Below are 25,285 nucleotides of genomic sequence, written 5' to 3'. Positions count from 1 at the left end.
TTCATTTAGATCAGAGGTGTCAAACCCGCGGGCTGGATGCGTCACACCCTGGCCACGCCTACCCCCGGTTTAGCGAAGGGAGGGGAAAGTCGTGATACGTCACGTGACGACAGGGGTTTAGCACCCCTGATTTAAATACAGAAAGAAGTGACAGAGTTAAAACTCTGGGTCCCAACATCCGACATCTGCAGCTGTGAAAATTGAGGGGAGGTGGGAGAAAGTGAGAAAATTCACGCCCTCTCCCTCCCTCCCTCTCTCCCCCCCCCCCACTCTCTCTTTCTGGGTCTATGAAGTTTAAGCCCCACAGGCCTCACCTCATCTTAAACGTCAGCAAAAAGTGATCTCTCTAATTGAGGAGAGCCGGAGCTTGAATATGAAGCTTAAATATGAAGTTTAAATATGAAGTGACAACCGAGGAAAAGATGATGTAGTAGCGGTAACAGCATCTCTTCCCTTCCTTTGTTTTCTGTCCCTTCCTCCCCTTTAGCTCCTATCGGGGCTGCAAAACATTGTATTTAAGATTGAAGGAATGGAGCAAAGGAAAAAGTGCAGTTGATGTCCCATCTCTCCCTTCACAATTTGTATGCTCCAGTACAGAAATCAGGAAAGTTCAGCGTTCCTTACTGGCTAGACAAAGTTAATTCTTTTATAAATACAGTAGCCTATTTTTTTTAAATGAATTTCATTATTCAAAGATGTGTGGAGTGTACTGTACTCTTCAGATAGCAGAATGTAAGTTAGAAAAATGAAACATTGGAGATTAAGCAAATGTGACCTGAACATTTTTTCTTCTTCTAAAACTCTTGTGTAAAAGCTGCGGTATTTTATAACTTGAAAAAAAAAGCTAGTTGATAAATACTTTATGTCTGATTTGATATTATTGGTTACCTGCTAATTGATTGCAATATTCAGAATGAGAATAGTTAACAATGACGGATAAATCGAATGTTAAGAGTAAATATATCACAGACAACTTACACCCATTCTTCCATCTCATAACTTTTTGGGTTTATGCTTTCCAGCACAAATGAACAAGGATTTTACTAAGTCTTCCATGTATTAAGACTTATATTTATTATTGTTTTAGCACAGGGGAGTCAAACCCAGATCCGGCCAGTGGGCCTGGAGTTCGACACCCCTGTTTTAGCATTTACAAAATTAGGCTAGAATCATTTCAAACGGAGATCAAGCAATGAAGCAGAACTATGATCAGCATTGACGGTAGGGAGTTTCCTTAGCATGGTGTTCTACAGATGTTTTGGGGCCAACTTCCAAAATTCCTAACAACAGACAAAGGAAGCTATAATTCTACGAATTAAAATCGTATTTATCATACATATGGAGCATATTACACTTGGAAAGATTGATAGGCATATGAAAAATTGTAAGAACATCTGCTTTAAATAAAACAGATTTTTCTTAAATTATATATTGACCACACTCCAAAAAATTATGCTTAACCGCCATTTCAATAACTACCAGCATGTAACAAGTCTGTACAGGCTCAGAATTAATCAAAGGATTACTCTTTTATTTCAGCAATAAAATACAAAATAATAAAAATGCAATGTTGTAAAATAAAGGAGACTCCCCACCGCTTGTTCCTGTGGAATATCAGAACCATGATTTTAAAGTTATCAAGAAATGGTGTTGAAGTGACAAGGGAGGACCACATCAAGAATAAAGTTATTAAAAGCTTCTTAAAGTGCCTGGGAATTAGGATATGTGTCAGATAAAGAGCAGAAGTTGAGTGAATATGGGCTGCTGTCAAGGAAGCATCATATGTGAAATGGAGAACTGGTTGACAGATACAGGAGCCTGCAGAAAAAAATATTGCTTCTAATTGTAATTGTCAATAATTAATTAACATACACATAAGCAGGGACATGCAGGCAGGGGAGGCAGAGCCTCACCACTGTCATCATGAAAAGAAAAAAAAAATGTAAAAGGAAAAAGGCAAGAGCTGAGGTCAGGCTGAGCTAGTTGCTGCCAGAGTCACCGTGGATGACTCTGCTTAGTGCTTAACTGTTTAAAAAAGCCTCTAAAAAGCACCCTCTACAGGAGGAGGTAGGAGAACGAGGTGCCTCATCTAGTCTGACTTTTTATGATCACTCGAGCAGAGTTAAGCAAGGGTTAAAAGCCGAAAAATTCCTGACGTAGATGAGGTATGTCGTTCTCCTGCTTCTTCCTGTAGAGAGCGCTTTTTAGAGGCTTTTTTTTAAACAGTTAAGCAGAGTCATGATAGCAGTGTTCCAATATCTCAGGGGTTGCCACAAAGAAGAGGAAGTCAAGCTATTCTCCAAAGCACCTGAGGGCAGGACAAGAAGCAATGGGTGGAAACTAATCAAGGAGAGAAGCAACTTAGAACTGAGGAGAAATTTCCTGACAGCTAGAACAATTAATCAGTGGAACAACCTGCCTCCAGAAGTTGTGAATGCCCCAACACTGGAAGTCTTTAAGAAGACGTTGGATAGCCATTTGTCTGAAACGGTATAGGGTTTCCTGCCTAGGCAGGAAGTTGGACTAGAAGACCTCCAAGGTCCCTTCCAACTCTGCTATTGTATTGTATTTACTGTGCTTGTCAGAAGGTCACAGATGGTGATCACATGATCCTGAGATGCTACAGCCGTCGTAAATATGAATCAGTTGCCAAGCGTCTGAATTTTGATTATGGGGATGCTGTAGTGCTTTTAAGTGTGGAAAATGGACACAGGTTTTTGCTGTCGTAACTTCAAACAGTCACTAAATGAACTTTGGTAAGTCAAGGACTAACTGTAATAAGCTTCAATTTTGTAGGGTCATTATGAAGCAATGCCCTCAGGTTGCCTGAATTGGGAGAATGGCTGAGAGTAACCCAACATCCTTAGGTTTATATTTCTTTATCGCCAGCTGCCGATTCTGGCTCCTGTTACCTTGCATTTGCCTATCACAATTCCTCTACATCAGTTTTTCCGTGGCACGACAAAACCGTGCTCGACTAAAGCGCGCCCGATTAAACCGCGTCGCTGACATCATCAACAGGGCGACAACAGCAAGCGAGGAGAAAGAAGGGCGCTTTAAATAGTGCTTTGAAAGCAAGCCGATTCAAGTTAAGGTAAGGGTTAGGTTTAGGGTTAGGTTTAGGGTTAGCTTTAGGGTTAGGTTAAGGGTTAGGGTAGGGTTAGGTTAAGGATTAGGGTTAGGTTTAGGGTTAGGTAAGGATTAGGATTAGGTTTAGCGTTAGGTTAAGGGTTAGGTTTAGGGTTAGGTTTAGGGTTAGGTTAAGGGTTAGGTTTAGGGTCAGGTTTAGGATTAGGTTTAGGGGGGTTAGGTTTAAGTTTAGGGGTTAATTTTAGGTTTAGCGTTTACAGCGTGCTTTTTTCTCCGCACTGTTGTCGCGCTGTGATGACGTCAGTTACGCGGTTTCGTCGAGCGCCCTTTAGTCGAACGCGGTTTTGTGGTGAAACACAGTTTTTGTCCACCTTGGCTTCTTTAAGATGTGTGGACTTCAACTCCCAGAATTCACCAGCTAGCAGGGCTGGCTGAGGAATTCTGGGAGTTGAAGTCCACATATCTTAAAGAAGCCGAGATTGAGAAACACTGCGCTACATAAAGGCAGTGAAGCACCCCAAAAAACAAAAACTCTTCATTCAGATAGCTTTATCCCCCTCAAAAGCAAAATCACTGTGGGAAATGATTTTCTATGGATCACATTCTAGATTTTGAAGCAGTATTGTAACATTGGGGACAGGTGGCTGTTTCAGGAAATGCTTGTTTCGGGGTGGGGTGGGGGGAAGCAGCATTTCTCCCCCCCACCCCCCGATGGTGGAATTTATCTTTTGCCTTGAAGCCAAAACAGCAAGCAACAAAATGGAGTTGTGTTTTTCTTCAGTTTCGTGCGAATGATCTCCTGACAAGAAACTGAAGAGAGAAAAAGCTTTGTTCCAATCGGAACTGGCAGAAACTAAGCAACACAGGACTTTTAACAGCTGATTTTATGTTTACTTAACTTGCTATTTTAAGATTGTCGGAGTACAAAGATCATACTGTCCAATGTTATTCCGTATCTTAAGGCAGTACCTTTTCAATGTGTATGCTTCAATGCCATGTTTATGTTTAAAATGTCAGTGTTTTATTGTTCCATCTCCATTATGGTCTCATAATTTCTACATGGTTATTAAGTTGTTATGGGGGTAGGAAACACTAGGAGAGTTAAGTACACTGAGCTCTTCAGCTGGAGAGCTGACAGCTTGGGTTCAAGATCTGAGCTCCACGCAATAGGGTGAGCTCCCGTTCCTTGCTCCAGCTCCTGCCCATCTAGCAGTTTGAAAGCATGCAAATGCGAGTAGATACATAGGTACCACTTTGGTGTGAAGGTAACAGTGTTCCATGCACCGTGGCATATAGTCATGCCAGTCACATCACCATGGAAATGTCTTTGGCCAACTGGCTCCTTCAGCTAAGAAATGGAGGTGAGCACTACTCTCTAGAGTTGGACACAGCTGGACATCTTTACCTTTATTAAGCTGGTTGTATTATAATTGATTGGTTATACTTTTAAGTCTGAGTTTTCCCCTCACACTAGGGTTTCCCAAACTGTGAAGTGCACCTTCCTTGAAAAAGTGCAGACAGAATCCAGGGGAGATGCGAAAAAAACATTTTAGTTGTATATTGTCATAATACTGTAAATCCACCTGTTCCAAAGTTTCATTGTATTGTTTATTATTCACTAGCTGATAACAAGTCGTTGCCCGGTTATTTATTTATAGGGGGGGAAATGTCCGGACAAAACGTAATTTCTAATGTTGGATTTTCCCCCTTACCAGAGGGAGCCCCTTGGGGAGTACTGTGAAGCCGTTACCATGGCAACTCCGCTGCGCTGTATACTAGAAGCCATTTTACGGCAGTACAGTAGAAGCCATTTTAAGGCACAACAGGCTGTATCTTAACAGAACAACCCCCCCCCCCAAGGGGTGTTAGGCGGGTCTTACCCCCACAGTATTTGTTTCCAGAATGTAAGTTATCTGTGTACCAAGTTTGGTTGAAATTGCTTGAGGCATTCCAGAGTTATGCTAGAACACACACACACACACACAGACACACACACACAGAGCCATTGTTATATATAGAGAGATTTGTCTTAGTTTTGGTGTTTGGACTTTTATGGGAGTATCTACAAAAGGTTTTAACAACCCCTGCCTTAACATGTCCATTTTCATGTAGAGGAGAGTGAACACGAGATGGGTCTTCAGATGTTGTCAGGTTACCTTCCTCATTGTCCTGGCCTCTCTCACAACCACACCTGGATGAGACAACCTCAATCCCATAATGTTGATTCCCTATTGCAGCATAATTGTATAGATAAGAAAGTGTAAAAACTGACAAATATAGTAGTGGCTAGCACCGGAGGGAGGGGACGGACCAATTTCAGGCCCATCTTTCCCGGGAAAGCTTTATTTATTTATATCAATAGTTAGACTTATATAGGAATAGGAATAGGAATAAGTTTATTTATAGGCCGCCCTTTTCCCTGAGGGGACTCAGGGCGGCTAACAACTTATAGGGAGGGGATACAAACAGTAACATATAACATAACACATAATTAAAAATAAACAACATTCATTCAGCATTCGGGTGGGGGTGAATCAAATCTTTACCCCCAGGCCTGGCAGGATAGCCAGCTCTTGAGGGCTGCGCGGAAGGTCTGAAGGGTGGTGAGGGTACGAATCTCCACGGGGAGATCGTTCCAGAGGGTCGGAGCTGCTACTGAAAAGGCTCTCCTCCGCGTAGTGGCCAGCCGGCACTGGCTGGCAGATGGCACTCGGAGGAGGCCTAATCTATGAGATCTAATCGGTCTCGAGGAGGTAATTGTCAGGAGGCGGTCTCTCAAGTATACCGCTTCATAGGGCTTTCAGCCCTCTCTAAGCGGTTTACAGAGTCAGCATATCGCCCCCAACAACAATCCGGGTCCTCATTTTACCCACCTCGGAAGGATGGAAGGCTGAGTCAACCCTGAGGCGGTGAGATTTGAACAGTCGAACTGCTGAACTGCAGTCAGCTGAAGTAGCCTGCACTGCTGCATTTAACCACTGCGCCACCTCGGCTCCTGCCTTTAATATTTTTATAGGTAACTCAGGGTGGTGAATGTACCTGATGTCCCTTCCTTCTCCTATTCCCCGCACCCCCCAACAACTGTGTGAGAGCTTGGGCTAAGAGAGAGTGATTGGCCCATGGCCATGTGGCTGTAACATGGGACTAGAACTCACATTCCTGATTTCTTTTGTCATAAATTTGATTTATTTATATATTAATACTATAAGAAAAAGGAAGTGCTGGCTGTTAGCCATGGTAAATATGGCTGAGATACTGCCAAATATTAACCGTGACCAACAATCTTAACTTGGACATATTTGCCATATGATTGTTGTGACTTAGGCTTCCTTAACAAGCATGTTTTAGTCCCGGCAAAACCTCTTTTATTTACAGGACTGTGAATTCCTTTCATTCCCAGTCAGCAAGGCTTGGGAAACATTCTTTCAGAGGAATGTTTATCCACACGAACCTTATCTCGCTTGGCAAGCTGCCAGATAACTAGTTTCCAAGTGCAGGGCAAGGCAACGCTTGGCACAGAGTCTCTTATAGTCACAAACAGCATTTTCCACTCTTGAAACGGCCGAAGGAATGAATTGTTTCCTGCAAAAAAACACTTTCCCCATTCATTTCTCTTTTGTTTCCTCTGGGAGGAGCCAATCACCTCCAAGGTGTGGCTTTACTCCCAAGTCGACCTTGCTTCCTTAGTTGTTTCTGGCATCTCTGCGCATGCGCACACTGGGAACAGGCTCCAGCTGTTCCTCTGCCTCATTGCTGTCTAGCTCCCTCTCTGCCTCCGACGCAGAGCCTTCATCTGAGCTTCCCTCAACCCCCAGCCACTGGCCCATGTTCCAACCTCCTCACTGTCCGACTCTGCTGCCAGTTCCGCTGGCAATCGGCGGGCCACAACACTCCTCTAGCAAAACACTATAGATAAGTGCCTTAGCATGAAAATATATTTTTTCTATTCATATGGTAATGGCAGGTTGTAATTTATAAGGAGAGATTATATAATATTTTAACATTGGAATTTTCAACATAATTTTATAAAGTGACGAATGGTTTTGTTTTGAAATTGACAACATCTAAAAGATTTGGACTGAAAAAAGGGGATTTATCGCTTGTCTCACACATGAGTTCAAAACTATTTTAATTCAACTTCGTGCATTGTTGCTTGCTTGCCAATTCAAGCCTTGTTATCTGAGCCAATAGCAACTTCACAGCCAATCGTTCAGAAAACACCTGTTTATCAGTGAACTTTATTTTTGGATGGTAATGGAACTTAGACTTTGCCAATATGTATCTTCATGGAGAGGGACGCAGTGGCTCAGTGGCTAAGACGCTAAGCTTGTCGATATCTGAAGGTCGGCAATTCAGCAGTTCGAATCCCTAGCGCCACGTAATGGAGTGAGCTCCCGTGACTTGTCCCAGCTTCTGCCCACCTAGCAGTTCGAAAGCATGTAGAAATGCAAGTAGAAAAATAGGAACCACCTTTGGTGGGAAGGTAACAGTGTTCCGTGCGCCTTCTGCATTTAGTCATGCCGGCCACATGACCACGGAGACGTCTTTGGACAGCGCTGGCTCTTCGACTTTGAAACGGAGATGAGCACCACCCCCTAGAATCACTTCTTAGCCACTCTTAATTTCTTGATTACGGTATTGCTTTTTGTCCAATTTTGTCTGGTGTTAATCCCTGCTTATCAGGGCGTTGGCCAGTGGAGAGGATGTGTTTTGGTCTTTTTGTTTTCTTCTTAGCTTTTCATAATTGTCTGATTTGAATAGTGTGTTAATACAGTTTATCTCTAAGACAATCAGGGATTTTTTAAAGCTTCCCTGATGCTGCAATTTGTATTCAGGCTTTGATTTGTCTGCCTTTATTGTTTTTAGTTGCCATGTTTGAAACATTAATGCAGGAAGTCATTGAGCCCAACATTTCTGTTGTTAAGTGAGACATTTGTTAAGTGAGTTTTGCCCCATGTTACAACTTTTCTTGCCACAGTTGGCAAGTGAATTACTAGAGTTGATAAGTTAGAAACCCGCTTGTTAAGTGAATCTGATTTCCCCCCTTGACTTTGCTTGTCACAAAAAATGATCGCATGACCTCGGGGCACAGCAACGGTCGTAAGTATGAACCAGTTGCCAAGCATCTAAACTCTGATCACGTGATCATGCTGGGATGCTGCAAAGATTGTAACTGAAAAATGGCCCCCGTCATTTTTTTCAGTGACGTTGCCAATTTGAATGTCACTGTCAGCACCTCTTCATTGAGTAATTAGGAAAGAAGACCACGAGACTCCATTGATAGAAATCAAGTGTACTTTTACTAATTATAAATGATCAGAAGTGTAGCAAAGCAAAGACTGATTATTTAGGCGCGAAAGCGAATGATATATAAAATAACCCATTCCCCACCCCTTGGCATCCCAGTTACAGTCCAATCATAATTCTCCTAAGTGTCAGGTGTGAGATAACTTCGAAAGGCATCACCAAGATGGAATGTCGGTGCCGTTGGCCTTGGCGGGAACCTCCTCCGCATGCGTAGTCCGACAGGCAGCAGAACTCCAGAATCTTCCTCCAGCACAATTAGTAAACCCCTCCCAAATACAATGCCCCCCACTCCCCGTTTCAATGGCAGCCGAAGCAGCAGCAAAGCAGAGGCTGACAGTCACTAAATGAACTGTCTTAAGGGACGTGGTAACTCAGTGGCTAAGATGCTGAGCTTATCGATCAGAAAGGTCAGCAGTTCCATGGTTTGAATCACTAGAGTTGCGTAACGGAGTAAGTTTCCGTTACTTGTCCAAGCTTAACTGTTCGAAAGCACGTAAAAAATGCAAGTAGAAAAATACCTCTGGTGGGAAGGTAACAGGGTTCCGTGTACCTTCGGCGTTTAGTCATGCCGGCCACATGACCACGGAGATGTCTTCGCATAGTGCTGGCTCTTTGGCTTTGAAACGGAGATGAGCACCGCCCCCTAGAGTCAGGAACGACTAGCACGCATGTGTGAGGGGAATCTTTACCATTAAATGAACTATTGTAAATTGAAGACTATCTGTATGTGAATTGCCTAGCATTATGTAGGTGGCATATAAGCAGGGGTGGGTTTCAACCGGTTCGCGGTGGTCCCTGCGAACCGGTTGGTCGGCGAACCCGGAAGTAAGTAACTTCCGGGAACGGCGAAGGGCACGCCCGCCTGCCCGCGGTCCTTACCCTGTTTTGACGACTTCTGCGCTTCTACGCATGCGCAGGACGCATACAGCGCCTGCGCGATCCTCCAGGAGCAGCTGGAGCATCGTGCAGACGCTAGTACGCATGCGTGCACCGCGCGCATGCACGAGGATGCCGCCGGCCCCGTTCCAACCGAACCGGTTGGAACGGGGCGAGAAACCCACCCCTGCATATAAGGGAGGAATGAAATAATGTCATCTCAACCTTGACAACTTTAAGATGTGGGGCCGAGGAATTCTAGAAGTTGAGAAACACCAAACTTAAAAAAAAACGATATACTTCTGCCATTTTAAAATGTTAAAACAAATGTAGGTGCCAAAAAAGAACAATAATAACCTTTCATTTTGTTTCCCTTTGTAGTCACGGACTTCTGCCTTGTAGATCATTTTGTGAAGCTGCAAAAAAAGGGTGCGAACCAATCCTTGCGATGGTCAATTCTTCTTGGCCAGAGTTCCTCGCCTGTTCCCAGTTCCACAACAACACTAAAAGTAACAATAGCACCAAGGTCTGCTTCTCCCCACAAGGGGAAAAATGGAAAGGATGTAAGTTTTCTCTCTCTCTCTCTCTTTTTAAAGTATGCTTTTAGCCAGAGTAAAACTGTGTTGTAATATATTTTTTTATGGAAAATTAAATAGTTTTTCAGGGAGAAGTAAAGGGAAATGTTTAGCAAGCTAATAGAAAGAAATAGGCAATAGTTCATGGTTCCACCACAAAACCGCGGTCGACTAAAGCGCGCTCGACGAAACCGCGTACCTGACGTCATCACAGCGTGACAAAAAAAGCACGCTGTGAGCGGTAAAGCTAAAATTAACGCGTAAAGCTAAACCTAACCCCCCCAAACCTAACCCTAAACCTAACCCTAAACCTAACCCTTAACCTAACCCTAAACCTAACCCTAAACCGAACCCTTAACCTAACGCTAAACCTAACGCTAACCCTTAACCTAACCCTAAACCTAACCCTAACGCTTAACGTAACCCTAAACCTAAACCTAACCCTTAACCTAACCCTAACCCTAAACCTAACCCTTACCTTTACGTGAATCGGCTTGCTTTAAAAGCGCTTTTTAAAGCGCCCTTTTTTCTCCGCGGTCATTTTTGTCGCGCTGCTGCTGATGTCAGCGATGCGCTTTAATCGGGCGCGCTTTAGTGGACTGCGGTTTTGTTGTGCCACGATAGTTCATCAGGCAGTTATTTACTAAAACAACAACAGAAACAACTGTTGGGGGGTGTTATGAAAAGCATTTGTATTTATTAGTTTGTCAAACATGTACGAGATAACAGGTATAAATGTAAACATGGATACGAACGGAAAAAATGAATACAAATAGATGGGGACAGTAAGACAAGGACGTTAGGCACGCTGGTGCACTTAAGCACGCGCCCTTCACGGAATGGAATTCTGGGAGTTGCAGTTTCCACACATCTTCAAGCTGCCAAGGTTGAGAAACACTATTTACAGAATGGCTGGGCTCATCCATTGTATATCTCAAACAGTATAACAATACTGTTATCACTTGGTTCACCTATTGTGCCAAGTTATAATATGTTGCATATTAGCTTTATTACGACCGAGTCACTGCAAATTGTAATTTAGTCAGTAAACCACAGATAAGCAAAACTATAGTTTAGTTAGTATGATGGATAAATTGCATGAACTTAGCCAAAATGTAACATAGAACACAAAATCCTGGCACCCGTAAGACAGTGATGCAGAGGTAGGTTCCTACCAGTTAGCACCTATTCGGTAGAACCGGTTCGTCAAATCTACCGAACCGGTTAGAAGAGGTTCCACCAGTGGACCCAGAAAGCAGGTCACACCTACAAAAGAGGTTCCAAAATTTTTTGAAACCACCACTGGTCCTTGGATATGATTATTCTACACTATCATGCTCATATTTATAAACCTCAGTGCCTCTGTGAAAGGTAAGGATGACGACTGCGTTTGTGGTGCAATCAGAACATTGCGTGTGTTGAAGTTGTTTTAATGCAAACCAAAGATGCCTTTTAAAAAACAAGTTTACATCATATTCTTATGCATGCTGTGTGTGAGGTAATTTAAGGTGGTTCTGACAAGTGTCGTCGGCATCTTCATATCCGGTCACATGGGTGGCAAGCCACTCCCACAAAGGAGGCCACACCCACAGAGTAGGTTCGAACAATTTTTGAAACCCACCACTGCAGTGATGGGATACGACTGGTACACCCTGGTATGGGCGTACTGGTGCCTGCTGGGAGCACAAGGTACCGTTCCGGTACAGTGCTCCGGAGGGCCTGCCTGCCCTCCTTACCAGTCTTGGAGCCGATCAGGGCTTCCGCGCACGGGCACAGAATGTACGCCGGCTGCGCAACGTTCCGCAGAGCAGTGGAACATTGAGGAGCGTCAGGGGGTAAGTACACATGTGCATGCTGCGTGCGTGCATGTGGTGGACGCCCGGCCCCGTTGCACTGTATCGGTTGCAATGAGATCTGGAACCAACCACTGCCATAAGAGATTCCTTTTGTATCACATATATGAACTGGATTTTAAAGGAGGATAAATACGTAAATATTTTGTTGTTCAGTCAATGCATTTTTGCTAAATTAGCCTCAATAAAATAAATGGAACAATAAAAAAAAATCACTAGAATAAATCTTTTGTGTCTGAGAGAAACTATATTTGGTTGTAATAACATCTATGTCCTTGTGTGACACTGAAGCTATTTTAAAAGTTCAAAGCCTCATTTGAAAAATTGGAGAGCTTGTGTTCTGTATCTTCAGATGATAAAATCTCTTTTTTACAGAGGCGTTGCTTTTAGAGATGATGCTCTTAGAGTCAGGGGACCTCAAACTACGGCCAGGAGGCTGGATATAGCTCGCCAAAGCCATTAATCCAGCCCACGAGGGACCACAAGGCTGCCCCACCTATGCATCACTCACACACCCACCTTCTGGAGGCTGAGGAGACCAAAAACAGGAAGCGCGGAGGCCTCAGGAGGTTAAAAACGGGTCTGTTTTAGGGTGGCAAAGGCTGAGGAGGCCAAACATGGGCCCGTTTTTAGTCTCCTCAGCTTCCAGAGCAAGGGAGGGAGAGAGGGAGAGGCACCCCCCCACATCCCTTCACTAACCTGCTTTCCACCACCCCCAGGAGCATAACAAATTGTGTGTATTGTTTAATGGACTGCTAAATTGGCTGTGCCCACCCAGTCACATGACCACCTAGCCACACCCACCCAGTCACATGATCACCCAGCCATACCCACCCAGTCACATGATTACTTAGCCGCACCCGCCCGCTCAGTCACATGATCACCCAACCATACCCGCCCAGTCACACGATCACTTAGCCACACCCACCCAGTCACATGATCGCCCAGCCATACCCGCCCAGTCACATGATCACCTAGCCACACACAGCCAGTCAGTCTGCCCCCCCCCCACAACAGTCTGAGAGACCATGAATCGGCTCCCCGTTTAAAAAGTTTGTGAACCCCTGATATAAAACATCATAAATTTTAAAAGAAGAGATGAGAAAACTTTCTATAGACTTGATTCTTATTCCACTCTTAAAAGAAGTGTGCTATAAATTAATGAAAATTAATTTTAAAAACGTCATTCACTGAATTAGAAAACTTTTGTGCATTTACTTCTGTTCTGGCCCGCCAGCAACCAGCAGAGCTGGCAATAGATTCGGACAGTGAGGAGGTTGGGGAGAATATGGGCCATTCTATATTCTATTCTATATTCTAATTGTGGTAATAAGTCGAGAACTACTTGTATTCCCATCCGCTAGTTATAAACTCTCAGAGAATTCAATTCATAAAACAAGCTATAAATGAATCAGACTTCAACAGGGAGTAAGTGTCTTATGCACTGCACCTCAGAGCCACTGAAGCTTGGAGATCTCAGAGAAATAACACCATAATTTGTTGAGTTGGCCGAATTATTTTTAACCGTGAAGATGCTCTCATCTTCTTTGACACTTGATTTTTTAATTATTATTATGGAGTGTTTTTAGATTTGTTTTTCTTTTATTGTTCGCTGCCCAGGGTTGTTGAATACTAGCGCGGGAAGTAAGGTCTCCCTTTTCTGATTGGTTCTTGGGCGGAGCCGGTTTAAGCCGATCTCCGATTGGTTGAGCTACTCGACGCCCTATTGGCTTATTGTTCAAACTTGGGGGTATAAATGTTTGGCGCGAACCACGCCACGTTGAATCGTAGTTACTATGCTTTGAATAAAGGTTACTGCTTTGCTACACCTCTTGTCGCGTCCACTCCCTTCGCTCCAAGATGCAAAACTGGCGACGAAGGTGGGATGAGATTCCCGCGGCCACGGAGGAGAACAAGCCAGCTTGCCACCGCGTCTGAAGTAGCACGAATCTGCTCCTCAGGCTGAGAATTCCGGCAGCGAATGCAAAATTTTCTTTGCTGTTTTTTCTTCCCTCTCTGGCTTCATACCATAATGGCATCATCGCTTCCTCCCTTCGCGCCGTTTGGGTCTGCCGGAGAATCATGGGACGGTTTCATGGAGCGTTTTGAGTGTTACCTAATCGCATCGAAGAACCGGGCACAGACCGACGAGGAGAAATGCAGTTTCTTCTTGTCCTGCTGTGAGCCTTCCATGTTTGCCTCTGCGAGAGCTCTGGCCGCCCCGAGGCCAGCTTACAAACTTGGGTGGGACGAGCTGATGTCCAGGCTGAGGGACCACTACGCCCCCTCACCTTCTCTGATCGCACGTCGTTTTACTTTTCGCCGCCGAGTGCAGAAGCCCAACGAATCCATCAGCCAGTTTCTAGAGGCTTTGCGCACAGTGGCCGCTCAGTGCGATTTTGCAGACCTGGAGGAGAACCTCGTGGAGCAGTTTGTATGCGGGGTCCGCGACGTGCAATTGCGCAGCCGTATGCTCCGGAACCACAAAATTACCTTGGTGCAAGCCGTGGAGACCGCACGAGCAGCAGAGCTCTCTGAACAATCCACGGCCGACATCGAACGCCTCCAGCTGAAAACCCCCGCGCAAACCGCTGCAGCGCCTTCCACCCAGACGAACCTCGTCGCCGACCCCTCTCCTTCGGAAGACGAGGAGGAGGAAATCGTCGGACAAATGAGGACGCAACCAAAGCGGAGGCCACACCAGCAACCATCGACGCCCGCTCAGCCAGTCTCAAACGCTCCTTGCCGCGGATGCGGCGGTCGCCATAGCCGCGCATCCTGCCCGTTTCGTTCTGCCGTCTGCCGCCGTTGCCGAGGAGAAGGACACCTCGCCAGGGTCTGCCGGGCTCTCGTGCCAGCCCCATCCTTTATGCAGCCCAGCGACCAGCGCCAGGCACTGAAAGGCCGCCAACAACCACGTTCTGCGAGGCGAGCTGAGGACTGCCATTCAACCCACCAGCTCTCCAGCGCCGACTGCGTGGTCTACCAGGCTTCTCACGTTCCCGCCGGCCATCGCAAAATTAGCACCGTCGTCCGTCTCGAAGGTCAGCTTTGCCGAATGGAGGTGGACTCTGGGTCTTCCCGTTCCCTTCTATCTTGGGCTTTGTTTTCCCGCCTTTGCCCTAGGGTTCCCCAGAGTAAATTGCGCCCCGCTGGGGTTTCCCTTCTAGATTACCAGGGAAATGGGATTCCCACGGCAGGAATATTCCACATCCGGGTGGAATACGGAGATTTTAAAGGGAAACTCCCAGTTTTAATTGTTAGGAATGACCTGCCCGCTCTCCTTGGGTTGGATTGGTTCCCCGCTTTGGGTCTCACCATAGAAGGGGTGCACAGGGTAGTCCCCCGCACCGTAGATAGTGTGTTAGATGAGTTTGCAGATGTGTTCGATGGGAGATTGGGCTGTTATAAGGGCACCCCCATTTCCCTTTGCCTCGATCCCCAGGTCGCGCCCATTAGGCTGAAGGCACGCAGGGTCCCCCTTGCATTGAGAGCAAAGGTAGATGCGGAACTTGATAAGCTTATAGAGCAGGGGGTAATCGAGCCCGTAGATCATGCCCGTTGGGAAACTCCCATAGTGCTCCCGGTCAAACCCGACGGATCGGTGAGAATATGTGCCGACTATAAGTCGACCATCAATTTGGCCCTGCAGGCAAATCCATATCCCGTTCCCGTAGTGCAACACCTACTCCACTCCTTAGGGCAAGGCCGTATTTTCGCCAAGCTAGATATGGCACAGGCCTACCAGCAGCTCCCCGTAGACGATGACGCGGCTACAGCCCAGACCATCGTCACCCACCGCGGGGCTTTCCGTTGCCGCCGTCTCCAATTCGGCGTTTCAGTTGCCCCGGGGATATTTCAGAGCCTTATGGAGCGGTTGCTCCACGGGCTCCCCGGCGTCGTTCCTTACTTTGACGACGTCCTGGTCGCAGCCCCTAGCCACTCGGAACTCCTGAAAATACTGCGGGAGGTTCTTACACGTTTTAGGGAGGCAGGACTGAAACTAAAGCGCAGCAAATGCGAAATTGCTGTTCCCCAAGTAGAATTTTTGGGATTTCTCATCGATGCACAAGGCATCCACCCCACTCCCTCCAAAGTTGCCGCCATTAAAAACGCACCTGCACCCACCTCTAGGGCGGAATTGCAGGCGTTCCTGGGGCTGTTAAACTTTTATGCCCCTTTTATTCCCCACAAGGCCTCGCTAGCTGAACCGCTACATCGACTGCTTGACCGGTCAGCGGCCTGGAGATGGGGTAGCCGTGAAGCGCACGCGTTCGCGGCTATAAAAGATATTTTAACTTCATCGGCAGTCTTAATTCAATATAGCGATAAGATGCCCCTAGTCTTGACATGCGACGCCTCTCCCTATGGTATAGGGGCGGTCCTGAGCCATGCCCTCCCGAATGGCTCAGAGGCCCCCATAGCTTTCTACTCCCGGACACTTTCTTCAACGGAGCGGAACTACAGCCAAATCGATAAAGAAGCCCTGGCTGCAGTGTCCGGCATTAAGCGATTCCATGACTACCTTTATGGTAGGAATTTCACCCTTGTCACGGATCACAAGCCGCTCCTGGGGCTACTAGCAGGTGACAAGCCAACTCCCCCCATTTTGTCTCCCCGCATGACACGCTGGACTGAGTTTTTAACGGCGTATTCGTATACGCTATTATACCGTCCGGGTAAGCAGCTAGGGCACGCAGACGCCCTGAGCCGTTGCCCCTTGCCACAGACGGACACAGCCCACGTGCCTTCTCTCTCTATTTTGTCCATTGCTGAATCTGACCTCCCCGTCTCTGCTGCGGATGTCGCAGCTTGTACAAAGGCTGACCCGGTCTTATCCCAAGTAGCTTCATGGGTTTTGAGGGGTTGGCCCGCGGAAAAGGTAGCGGAAGGATTCCGACCGTTTAAAGCACGACAAGCCGAACTTGCCCTTCATGGGGGTTGTCTTGTCTGGGGGGATAGGGTAGTGATCCCCACAGCCCTGCGGGCACGAATCTTGCCTGCACTTCATAAAAACCATCCAGGCATAGCGCGAATGAAAGCTTTAGCCCGCAGCTATGTGTGGTGGCCCTTGTTAGATTCGGAAATTGCAGATTATGTAGGTCGATGCAGGATATGTCAAAACTCTAGGCCGAATCCTCCCACGGCCGCCCCCTGGGAGTGGGAAATTCCTAGAGGCCCATGGTCCCGTTTACACATTGACTTCGCTGGCCCCTTCCACGGCCGAACTTTTATGATAGTAGTCGATGCTTACTCCAAGTGGGTGGAGTTGGTAATCATGACCTCTACTACAGCAGAGAGTACAGTGAGGGCCCTTCGTAAGATGTTCGCCACACATGGGCTACCGGATGTGATAGTCTCAGATAATGGGCCCCAGTTTACCTCCACCACGTTCCAAGAATTCCTGGCCGAACAAGGAATCAGACACGCAGCCACAGCCCCTTATCATCCAGCTAGTAACGGCCGGGCGGAGCGCGCAGTTCGCTCAGCCAAAGAAGCCTTGGGCCGCATGGACCAGGGCGACTGGCAGGAAAGAGTGGCGGCGTATCTCTTGAGCCAGCACTCTACACCCTGCCCAACGACTAATAAAAGTCCTGCGGAGCTCTTGATGGGAAGGAGATTGCGAACCCCCCTAGATAGGCTACATCCACTTTACGCAGGGGATCTGCCGAGCAACCTAGGGGCCCTTCCTTCCCATACGTTTAAGTTAGGGGATCCCGTATGGGCCCGTTCCTTTTCCGGGGATCCACGGTGGGTTCCCGCAACCATCACAGCTCTGACTGGCCCCTGTTCCTTCAGGGCCGGTCTGGCCGACGGAACACAATGGAGGCGCCACCTGGACCAGTTAAGGCGACGCCTCCCCGCGGAGGCAGACGGCCCGAGCCTCTCAGACACTCGCTCTCAGCGTGAGCTCCCCTTGATGACCCTTTCCCCAACGGACTGTCTCCATTCAGGGAACGGGGGACAAGCCGACTTCTCGGACAGACGTGCCTCATCCGGCTATTCCTTTCCGCGAAGCCCTTATCGAGACTCTGAATCTACATCCCAACCAGATCGCAGGGGGCCATTGTCGGACACTCCTGTTGCCACGGAGACGCCACCTTGGACAAACGGACACTGGGCACGGGGCCCCGGGCCAGCATCATCTCTTGGGGCCGCGCCGCAGACTCACCGCCCCGTTACGGACACGCCTCCGCCGGCGGTTTCCCCCTCGATGAAACCCGCCGGGGAATTACGAAGGTCGGGACGAGAGCGTCACCGTCCCACCTATCTACAAGACTATGTTTGCCCTTCCTAAGGGTACCTTGATTAGGGGGGGAGGGGTGTTGAATACTAGCGCGGGAAGTAAGGTCTCCCTTTTCTGATTGGTTCTTGGGCGGAGCCGGTTTAAGCCGATCTCCGATTGGTTGAGCTACTCGACGCCCTATTGGCTTATTGTTCAAACTTGGGGGTATAAATGTTTGGCGCGAACCACGCCACGTTGAATCGTAGTTACTATGCTTTGAATAAAGGTTACTGCTTTGCTACACCTCTTGTCGCGTCCACTCCCTTCGCTCCAAGATGCAAAAAGGGTCACATTCTGTTTGCTGTATAAATGCAAGGAATGGATAAAATAAAATAAATTCAGTGTAGTTTGGTGGAAGAATTATATTTCTACAAGTTTTTCAAGCGAGTTCTCAGCACATGTAGTACTGAAAATCAGGATTCATCAGTCATTCTTGCTTCTTCCTGACCTTGCTTATTTATCCAGAAGGACAATACCAAAATACCATTCCTGTGTCACCTCCCTAGAAATTAAAAATGAAAGTCCACATATTTTTCTTCCTATCCTCCCTTCGCATCCTTTATATATTGCACATTCTTTTCAGCAATCAGAATTGGACATGGTTTTTAAAACATGATTAATGAAGGGGGGAAAATAGCTCTGGAATTTTTTTCATTACTGTAGTTATTTACATCTTCATTGGAGTGAACAGTTTGCCCCCATTGTTGTATCTCACCCCCCAGGATATGATTGAGGCCAAATTAATTTTTCTGTATTCCTATCTTTGAAACATCAGCTAGTTGGGAAACAAAGGTAATTTTTTTTTCAATTGCCACAGCAAAGCCTGAAATTTATTAATCTTTATTGTATGCTTAGAATAACAACTTTTAAAAAAATTAAATGCAGGTCATCTTCGAGTGACAATCACAATTGAGCATTTATGTTTCTAAGTGAAATATTTGATAAATGAGTTTTGCCCCATTTTACAACCTCTCTTGCAACGGTTGTTAAGGGAATCATTGCAGTTGTTACGTCAACAACTTGGTTGTTAACTGAATATGACTTCCCCGTTGACTTTGCTTGCCAGAAGTTTGCAGAAGCTGATCACAAGACCCAGGAAAACCGCAACCGTCATACACATGAACCAATCCCCAAGCATCCGAATTTTGATGCTGTGGCTGTGGGGATGCTACAATGGTCTTAACTGTGAAAAATGGTCACAACTCACTTTTTTCAGGGCCGTTGTACTGGTTACTAAATGAACAGTTGTATTGTGGCCGGCCGGCGGAGCTGGCAGCAGAGTCGGACAGTGAGGAGGTTGGGGAGGAACATGGGCCAGTCCCGGAGGCTAGGGAAGGCTCGGACAAGGGCTGTGTTGGAGACAAAGACAGGGCCGAGGCCGTCTGGCAGTGGTCAGGTGCCTACGGAGCTAGACAGCAGTGAGGCAGAGGAACAGCTGGAGCCTGTTCCCAGTGTGCACATGCGCAGAGCTGCCAGAAGAAAAGAACAACTCAGAAATCAGGGTAAACTTGGGAGTAAAGTCACAGGTAGAAGGTGATTGGCCCCTCCCAGAGGAAATAAAAGAGGAGCGAAAGGGGAGTGGGCTTTTGCAGGAAACAATTCGTTTGGTCGTTCATTAGATTTGTTTCAGGAGTTTGAAGATCTGTCCGTGAATCTCAGAGACTCTGTGCCCAGCTTTTCCTTGCACAGCACTTCATTTGAAAAATATCTACATGGCAGCTTTCCAAGCTAGATAAGGACTGTAGTCATAAATATTCCTTTGAAGGACTGTTTGCCAGGCGTTGCTGAATGTGAATGAGAGGAATTCACATTTGTTTAATAAAAGGGGTTTTGTTAGGACCAGTACTCTGCCTTGTGCTTTTTGGAGAAGAACAGGTTGTAAGTTGAGAACTATCTGTAGTTACACTGAGTGAAATTAAATTCAAAGGGGCTTGACTTTTAAATAGTTCCTTTCATTCCTTTCATTACTTCATCAGAAGGAAAATAATCAGTACAGAGGTATCTGTACTGAAGGTAAGCCAAATTAATTCCTGAATGGATCCTCTTAGCATGCTGAGCTATGTGTGTTTAATATTGGTTTATTAAATAAGCTGCAAATGGTGTTTGTGAAGCAGTCGTGCAGGCTCTCCCCTCCCCCAATTTCTCATAGAAAAACAGCTTCCTGCCTTTTTCATGAAAGGTGGGGAAAAGAAAATTAGAAGCTTAATGGTTTTGCATTTTCTATATATAGAGATAAAGCTCCCAATTGGAAACAAAACTACTTATTGGAATTCTTACAATATCAAGTGAATTCTTACACATACAATATGCGTAGAGTCAAGACTATGGTTTTCTCAGTTGCAATGGATGGCTGTGAAGGTTGGACCATAAGGAAGGCCGAGGGCCAAAGAATGGAGGCCTTTGAACTATGGTTCTGGAGAAGACTCCTGCGAGTCCCTTGGACTGCAGGGCGATCCAACCGGTCAGTCCTAGAGGAGATCAACCGTGACTGCTCTTTAGAAGGCCAGATCCTGAAGATGAAACTCAAATACTTTGGCCACCCAATGAGAAGGAAGGACTCCCTGGAGAAGAGCCTCATGCTGGGAACGATTGAGGACAAAGGAAGAAGGGATGGTAGAGAAGGAGGTGGCTGGATGGAGTCACCGAAGCAGTCGGCGTGAGCTTAAATGGACTCCAGAGGATGGTAGAGGACAGGAAGGCCTGGAGGAACATTGTCCATGGGGTCGCGATGGATCGGACACGACTTTACGACTAACAACAACAAGAAGATGGTAGAAAAATGTTTATCAGCATACAGAAAGTTTCTGGAGATGAGCCTAATGCTGGAAAAGACGAAGGGCAAAAGAAGACGGGGGACAACAGAGAATGAGGTGGCTGGATGGAGTCACTGAAGCAATAGGAGTGAGCTCCAGTGGCCATATGTTGAGGACTACCTGTATAACTTTGTTTTGCTTTTTAGGACCAGGCAGGGACAGCGAATCAGTCAAAATAAAGATGAAAAGGAAAGTGAGCTGCCATTTCACAAAAAAAAAAACATTGATGCCTTTTTGGCTTCGTCTTCCTCTCCCCAATATGTGTCTCTGCAATAGGTTATTTAACACAGCTCTGGATCTACTGTAAAACTTGTTGCCTACATCTGCTCTGGAGATCATGAGTGTGATACATAGCTCTTGAAAACGTTTTGGAAATTCACCCCGTGTCGCTGCCAGTTATATGGAGACCATATGGTTTGGGCTAATCATTTTTCTTCTTCTGTGTTTCCAACTGATAATGAAAAATGACTGCACAGATTAAGGCAGCCAAGGCAAGTAAGATTATTCAACATGCAAAAGCTTTACCCTAAAAGCATAGAAATAATGAAAGGACGTTCTGTTAGAATCGCAAGCAAGGCAAGCAAGAAACATTGCATGTTTTGGAGATAAAGCCCTCCCAGTTACACATTTTACACAGGGGTGGGTTTCAGGCGGTTCACGGCGGTCCCCGCGAACCGGTTGGTTGGCGAACCCGGAATTAAGTAACTTCCGGGAACGCCAAAGGATCCACCCGCCTGCCCGCGTTTCTTACCTGGTTTTGACGAGTTCTGCGCTTCCACGCATGCGCAGAACGCATACAGCGCCTGCGCGATCCTCCAGGAGCAGCTGGAGAATCGCACAGGCGCTAGTACGCATGCGTGCACTGCGCGCATGCACGAGGACACCGCCGGCCCCGTTCCAACCAAGCCAGTTGGAACGGAGAGAGAAACCCACCCCTGATTTTACAGAACCATTTTGTTCCGACCAAAAGCATGAAGCAACTCCGTCAAAAACCCCTTTTATTAACTGACTGTGAATTCTGCTCATTCACATCCAATAAAATCTTTCAAGGGAGGATTTACAGTCACAGACCTTAACTGGCTTGGAGAGCTGCCAGGCCGATAGCTGCAAAACTTGACAAGGATTGCCAGAGAGTCACGAACCAATTAAACGAACTAGTGGTCTCCTGAAAACTCCACTCCCCTTTCGCTCCTCTTTTATTTCCTCTGGGAGGGGCCATTCACCGTCCACCTGTAGCCTTACTCCCAAGTCAACTCCTGTTCCTTAGCTGTTCCCTTCGTCTGACAACTCTGCGCATGCGCACACTGGGAACAGGCTCAAGCATGCACATGCACTTGGGGCACTCAGTCTGGAAAAGGTTAGCCATCACTGTTCTAGGTTGTCCAAGCCCAAAATTTCTAGCCTGGTGGCATAGGGTATTCTATTGTGAGCAGAGGAGTGGAGGACTCTTCTCGTGAAATACCTCTGGACTCGCTCAGTTGTATTAATGTCCGATATACAGTGTGTATTCCAGGCAGAAGAGCTGTATTCGAGGATTGGTCTGCAATCATATGCGCATGTGCGGGTTTGGAATGGCGACCGGGTTTTTTCGCTCCATGCAAACTTGGCGAAAAAGCACCGGGAAGCCTCCAAACGGACCGCAAAATTTTTGGAAAGAGTCCCTGGGAGAGCCTGAGATCTGCGGAACCCAAAGGACCCGAAGAAATCCGGAGGCTTAACGTTTCCCCACAGTGGCAGCCCGGGTTGTCCAGCTGCGTGAGGACGGCGGCGACGGCGGTGCGCGGCGGCGATAGCGGCGCGCGGACGTTTGGCGTCTCCCCTTACCACCTTACCACCTTGGATTCCTGGAAGCCCCTGGTGCTGCCTGGTGAGCCCCCTGGCCATTTATCTGCTGGCCCCTGGTCCTATCAGTCGCCCCTGAGCAGCAGAACAGCAGCTGCTGGAGTTGGAAGGAAAGCGTGGAGGAAAGCGTGGAGGGAAAGATGGCGGCGCCAAACAGCTGACTCACAGCATTTACATCTTTACATCCTCCTTTTCTGGCCAGCCTGTTGACTTTGCTGGAGCCGAGTGACTGTGACTGTGACTGTGAGCCCTGGTGACTAGTGAGCTGAGAGGGGTTAATTTTTAACTTAGTTTTTCATCTTAAAGAAGGGGGCTGTCGGAAGCTGCATTGAAACTGCGGACTGAATGGTTGTGTTTGCTGCCGCCCCAGACGCCCCCCCCCCCTCGGATCTATCTTTGCTCACTTTACTATCTGTTACCTATCCTACTATTTATTATCTGCTGCCTTCTCCCGCGGCCCCTAGGAAAGACCTGGCCGTCCTAGGCTGACTGGTGTGCTTACCCGGGCAGGGAAGAGGACAATTTTTGAACTGGGCCCTGCGTCGTTGTAGCCTCTTCCGGACTTTGCTCCCGGCTTACTTAACCATTAGGAGGAGTAGGATTGTGGCTGAGCTAGCAGGGAGCGATAGAGGATGGCGGCTGCAGTGGCGAGGACTGAGCCCCGAAAACACCAGTACTTTTCCCTCCATTTGCGAGAGTGGCACAAGTCAGTCTCGAACTCTGGCCCCCTACATTGGGGCCCTTATCCATCTTTAGGAAAGAGACTTTTGAATATACAGCCCGCTAACCTTCACCAGTGGGGTAAGACTACATGGTTGCCGCCTATGAATTTTGGATCTTCACATTCTATCTTGCTTGTATACAGCCACCTTATATATTACGCACTTTTGACTTGGTGGCCAAGGACATCTCCCCAGGACATAAGAAGGGAGAGGAGCGGATCACCGCTTCCTCCACTGTTTCCATATTACTATACATTATAACTGCGCAATTTTAAAATAGTATGTTGAGTGTATGGGAGTTTACTGGAATTGAATGAATGGCCCACTTTTATTAATTGTTACTATAGTATTTTATATGTTTTAAATATTACGTGGGAATTGTTAGAGTGGATAAATGAGAATGTTTGACTCGGAGGGCCTGCCGGGGAAGGCGGGGGTCAGTGGGGTGGTTGGGGGGACTACTGTCACGGGAGTGGGTCGGAGCATTACGGTCATTACGGGGAGGGGCAGATACGGCGGGGACTTTAGGGCTGGCCATTACCGGGGAAGGAGGGTTCGCTACATCACAGAGATCCCTCCTTCCGGCCCTATGAGCCCCACTCCAAGACCAGATGGCGCGAGTAGTCAGGACCCTGGTCTCAGGCTGTTGTCGCTAAATGCCAGGTCTGTTGTACACAAAGCTCCTCTCATCCGGGACTTAATTGTTGATGAGAGGGCAGACCTGGCATGTATTACTGAAACCTGGCTGGGCACAGAAGGAGGAGTCCCCCTTGTAGAGATGTGCCCAGAGGGATTTCAGGTGCTTCATCAGCCGAGAGCCCAGGGAAGGGGTGGCGGTGTGGCTATTGTAATCCGGGAGTCTCTGTTACCTCGTAGGGTCCCTGCTCCGGAGCTTGTCGGGTGTGAGTCCCTGCTGATAAAGTTGGACCTCAAGGGTCAAGTGGGTTTGCTGCTAACGTACCTGCCTCCCAACTGCGTTGCAGCATCCCTCCCCTCGCTCCTCGAGTCAGTAGCCGAGCTGGCAGTTGAGTTCCCCAGGCTTATAGTTCTGGGGGACTTCAATTTGCCATCGCTCGGTGAACGCTCTGATGGGGCGCAGGAGTTCATGGCTTCCATGACAGCCATGGGCTTGACCCAGGTAATTTGGGGCCCAACCCATGCAGCGGGCCACATGCTCGACCTCGTATTCCTCTCGGAGCAGTGGATGTGTGATCTTGGTCTGAGGGGTAATGAGATCATACCCCTGTCGTGGTCAGACCACTGCCTACTGAGGCTTGACTTCCGGAGGCCAAACCCCCACCGTAGGGAGGAGGAACCGACCAGGTGGTTCCGCCCCAGGCGACTTATGGACCCGTTGAGGTTCCAGACGGAGCTTGGGGTCATTCCTGATACTCTCGCCCACAGTTCGGCGGAGACTCTGGTTGCCGCCTGGCATTCGGCGGCGGCGGAGTCTCTTGATCGGATTGCGCCACTACGGCCCCTCCGGGTCAGTAGATCCTGGAGGCCTCCTTGGTTTACCGAGGAGCTCCGGGAGAGGAAACGCCGGAGGAGATGCCTAGAGCACCTGTGGAGGTCCGATAAGTCCGAGGCGAACCGAGCGCTTCTAACTACCTGCACCAAGGACTATGTCCGAGCATTAAGAACTGCCAAAAGATCATACATTTCTGCCTTGGTTGCGTCCGCCGAGTCACGCCCAGCTGCCCTGTTTAGGATAACCCGCTCCCTCCTTAACAGGAGGGATGCGGGAGACCCCTTGCAGGGTAGGGCTGAGGACTATGCTCAATTCTTGGCGGACAAAGTAGCTCGGTTTCGGTCGGACCTGGACTCCACCGCAGTAGATCCAGCCGAGACACAGGAGGACCACTTGGCAAATCATCTCTGGGTTGAGTTCCAGGATGTTGCCTCTGGGGATGTGGACAAG

General features: G+C 47.5%; 1 protein-coding gene across 1 annotated transcript in view; it reads left to right on the top strand.

The window, feature by feature from the left end:
* CORIN (corin, serine peptidase) overlaps positions 1-25,285 on the top strand; it is an 83,270-nt gene that overhangs the window by 15,612 nt on the left and 42,373 nt on the right. The window contains exon 5 of the mRNA XM_032223668.1: positions 9,655-9,836. Coding sequence (XP_032079559.1) covers positions 9,655-9,836 — 182 coding nt within the window. The remainder of the gene's footprint in view (positions 1-9,654; positions 9,837-25,285) is intronic.

This window comes from Thamnophis elegans, chromosome 9 (genome assembly GCF_009769535.1).
Source record: "Thamnophis elegans isolate rThaEle1 chromosome 9, rThaEle1.pri, whole genome shotgun sequence".
NCBI classification, from domain to species: Eukaryota; Metazoa; Chordata; class Lepidosauria; order Squamata; family Colubridae; genus Thamnophis; species Thamnophis elegans.
The sequence above is the reverse complement of the archived record's forward strand: the minus strand, read 5'-3'. Positions and strand labels throughout refer to the sequence as shown.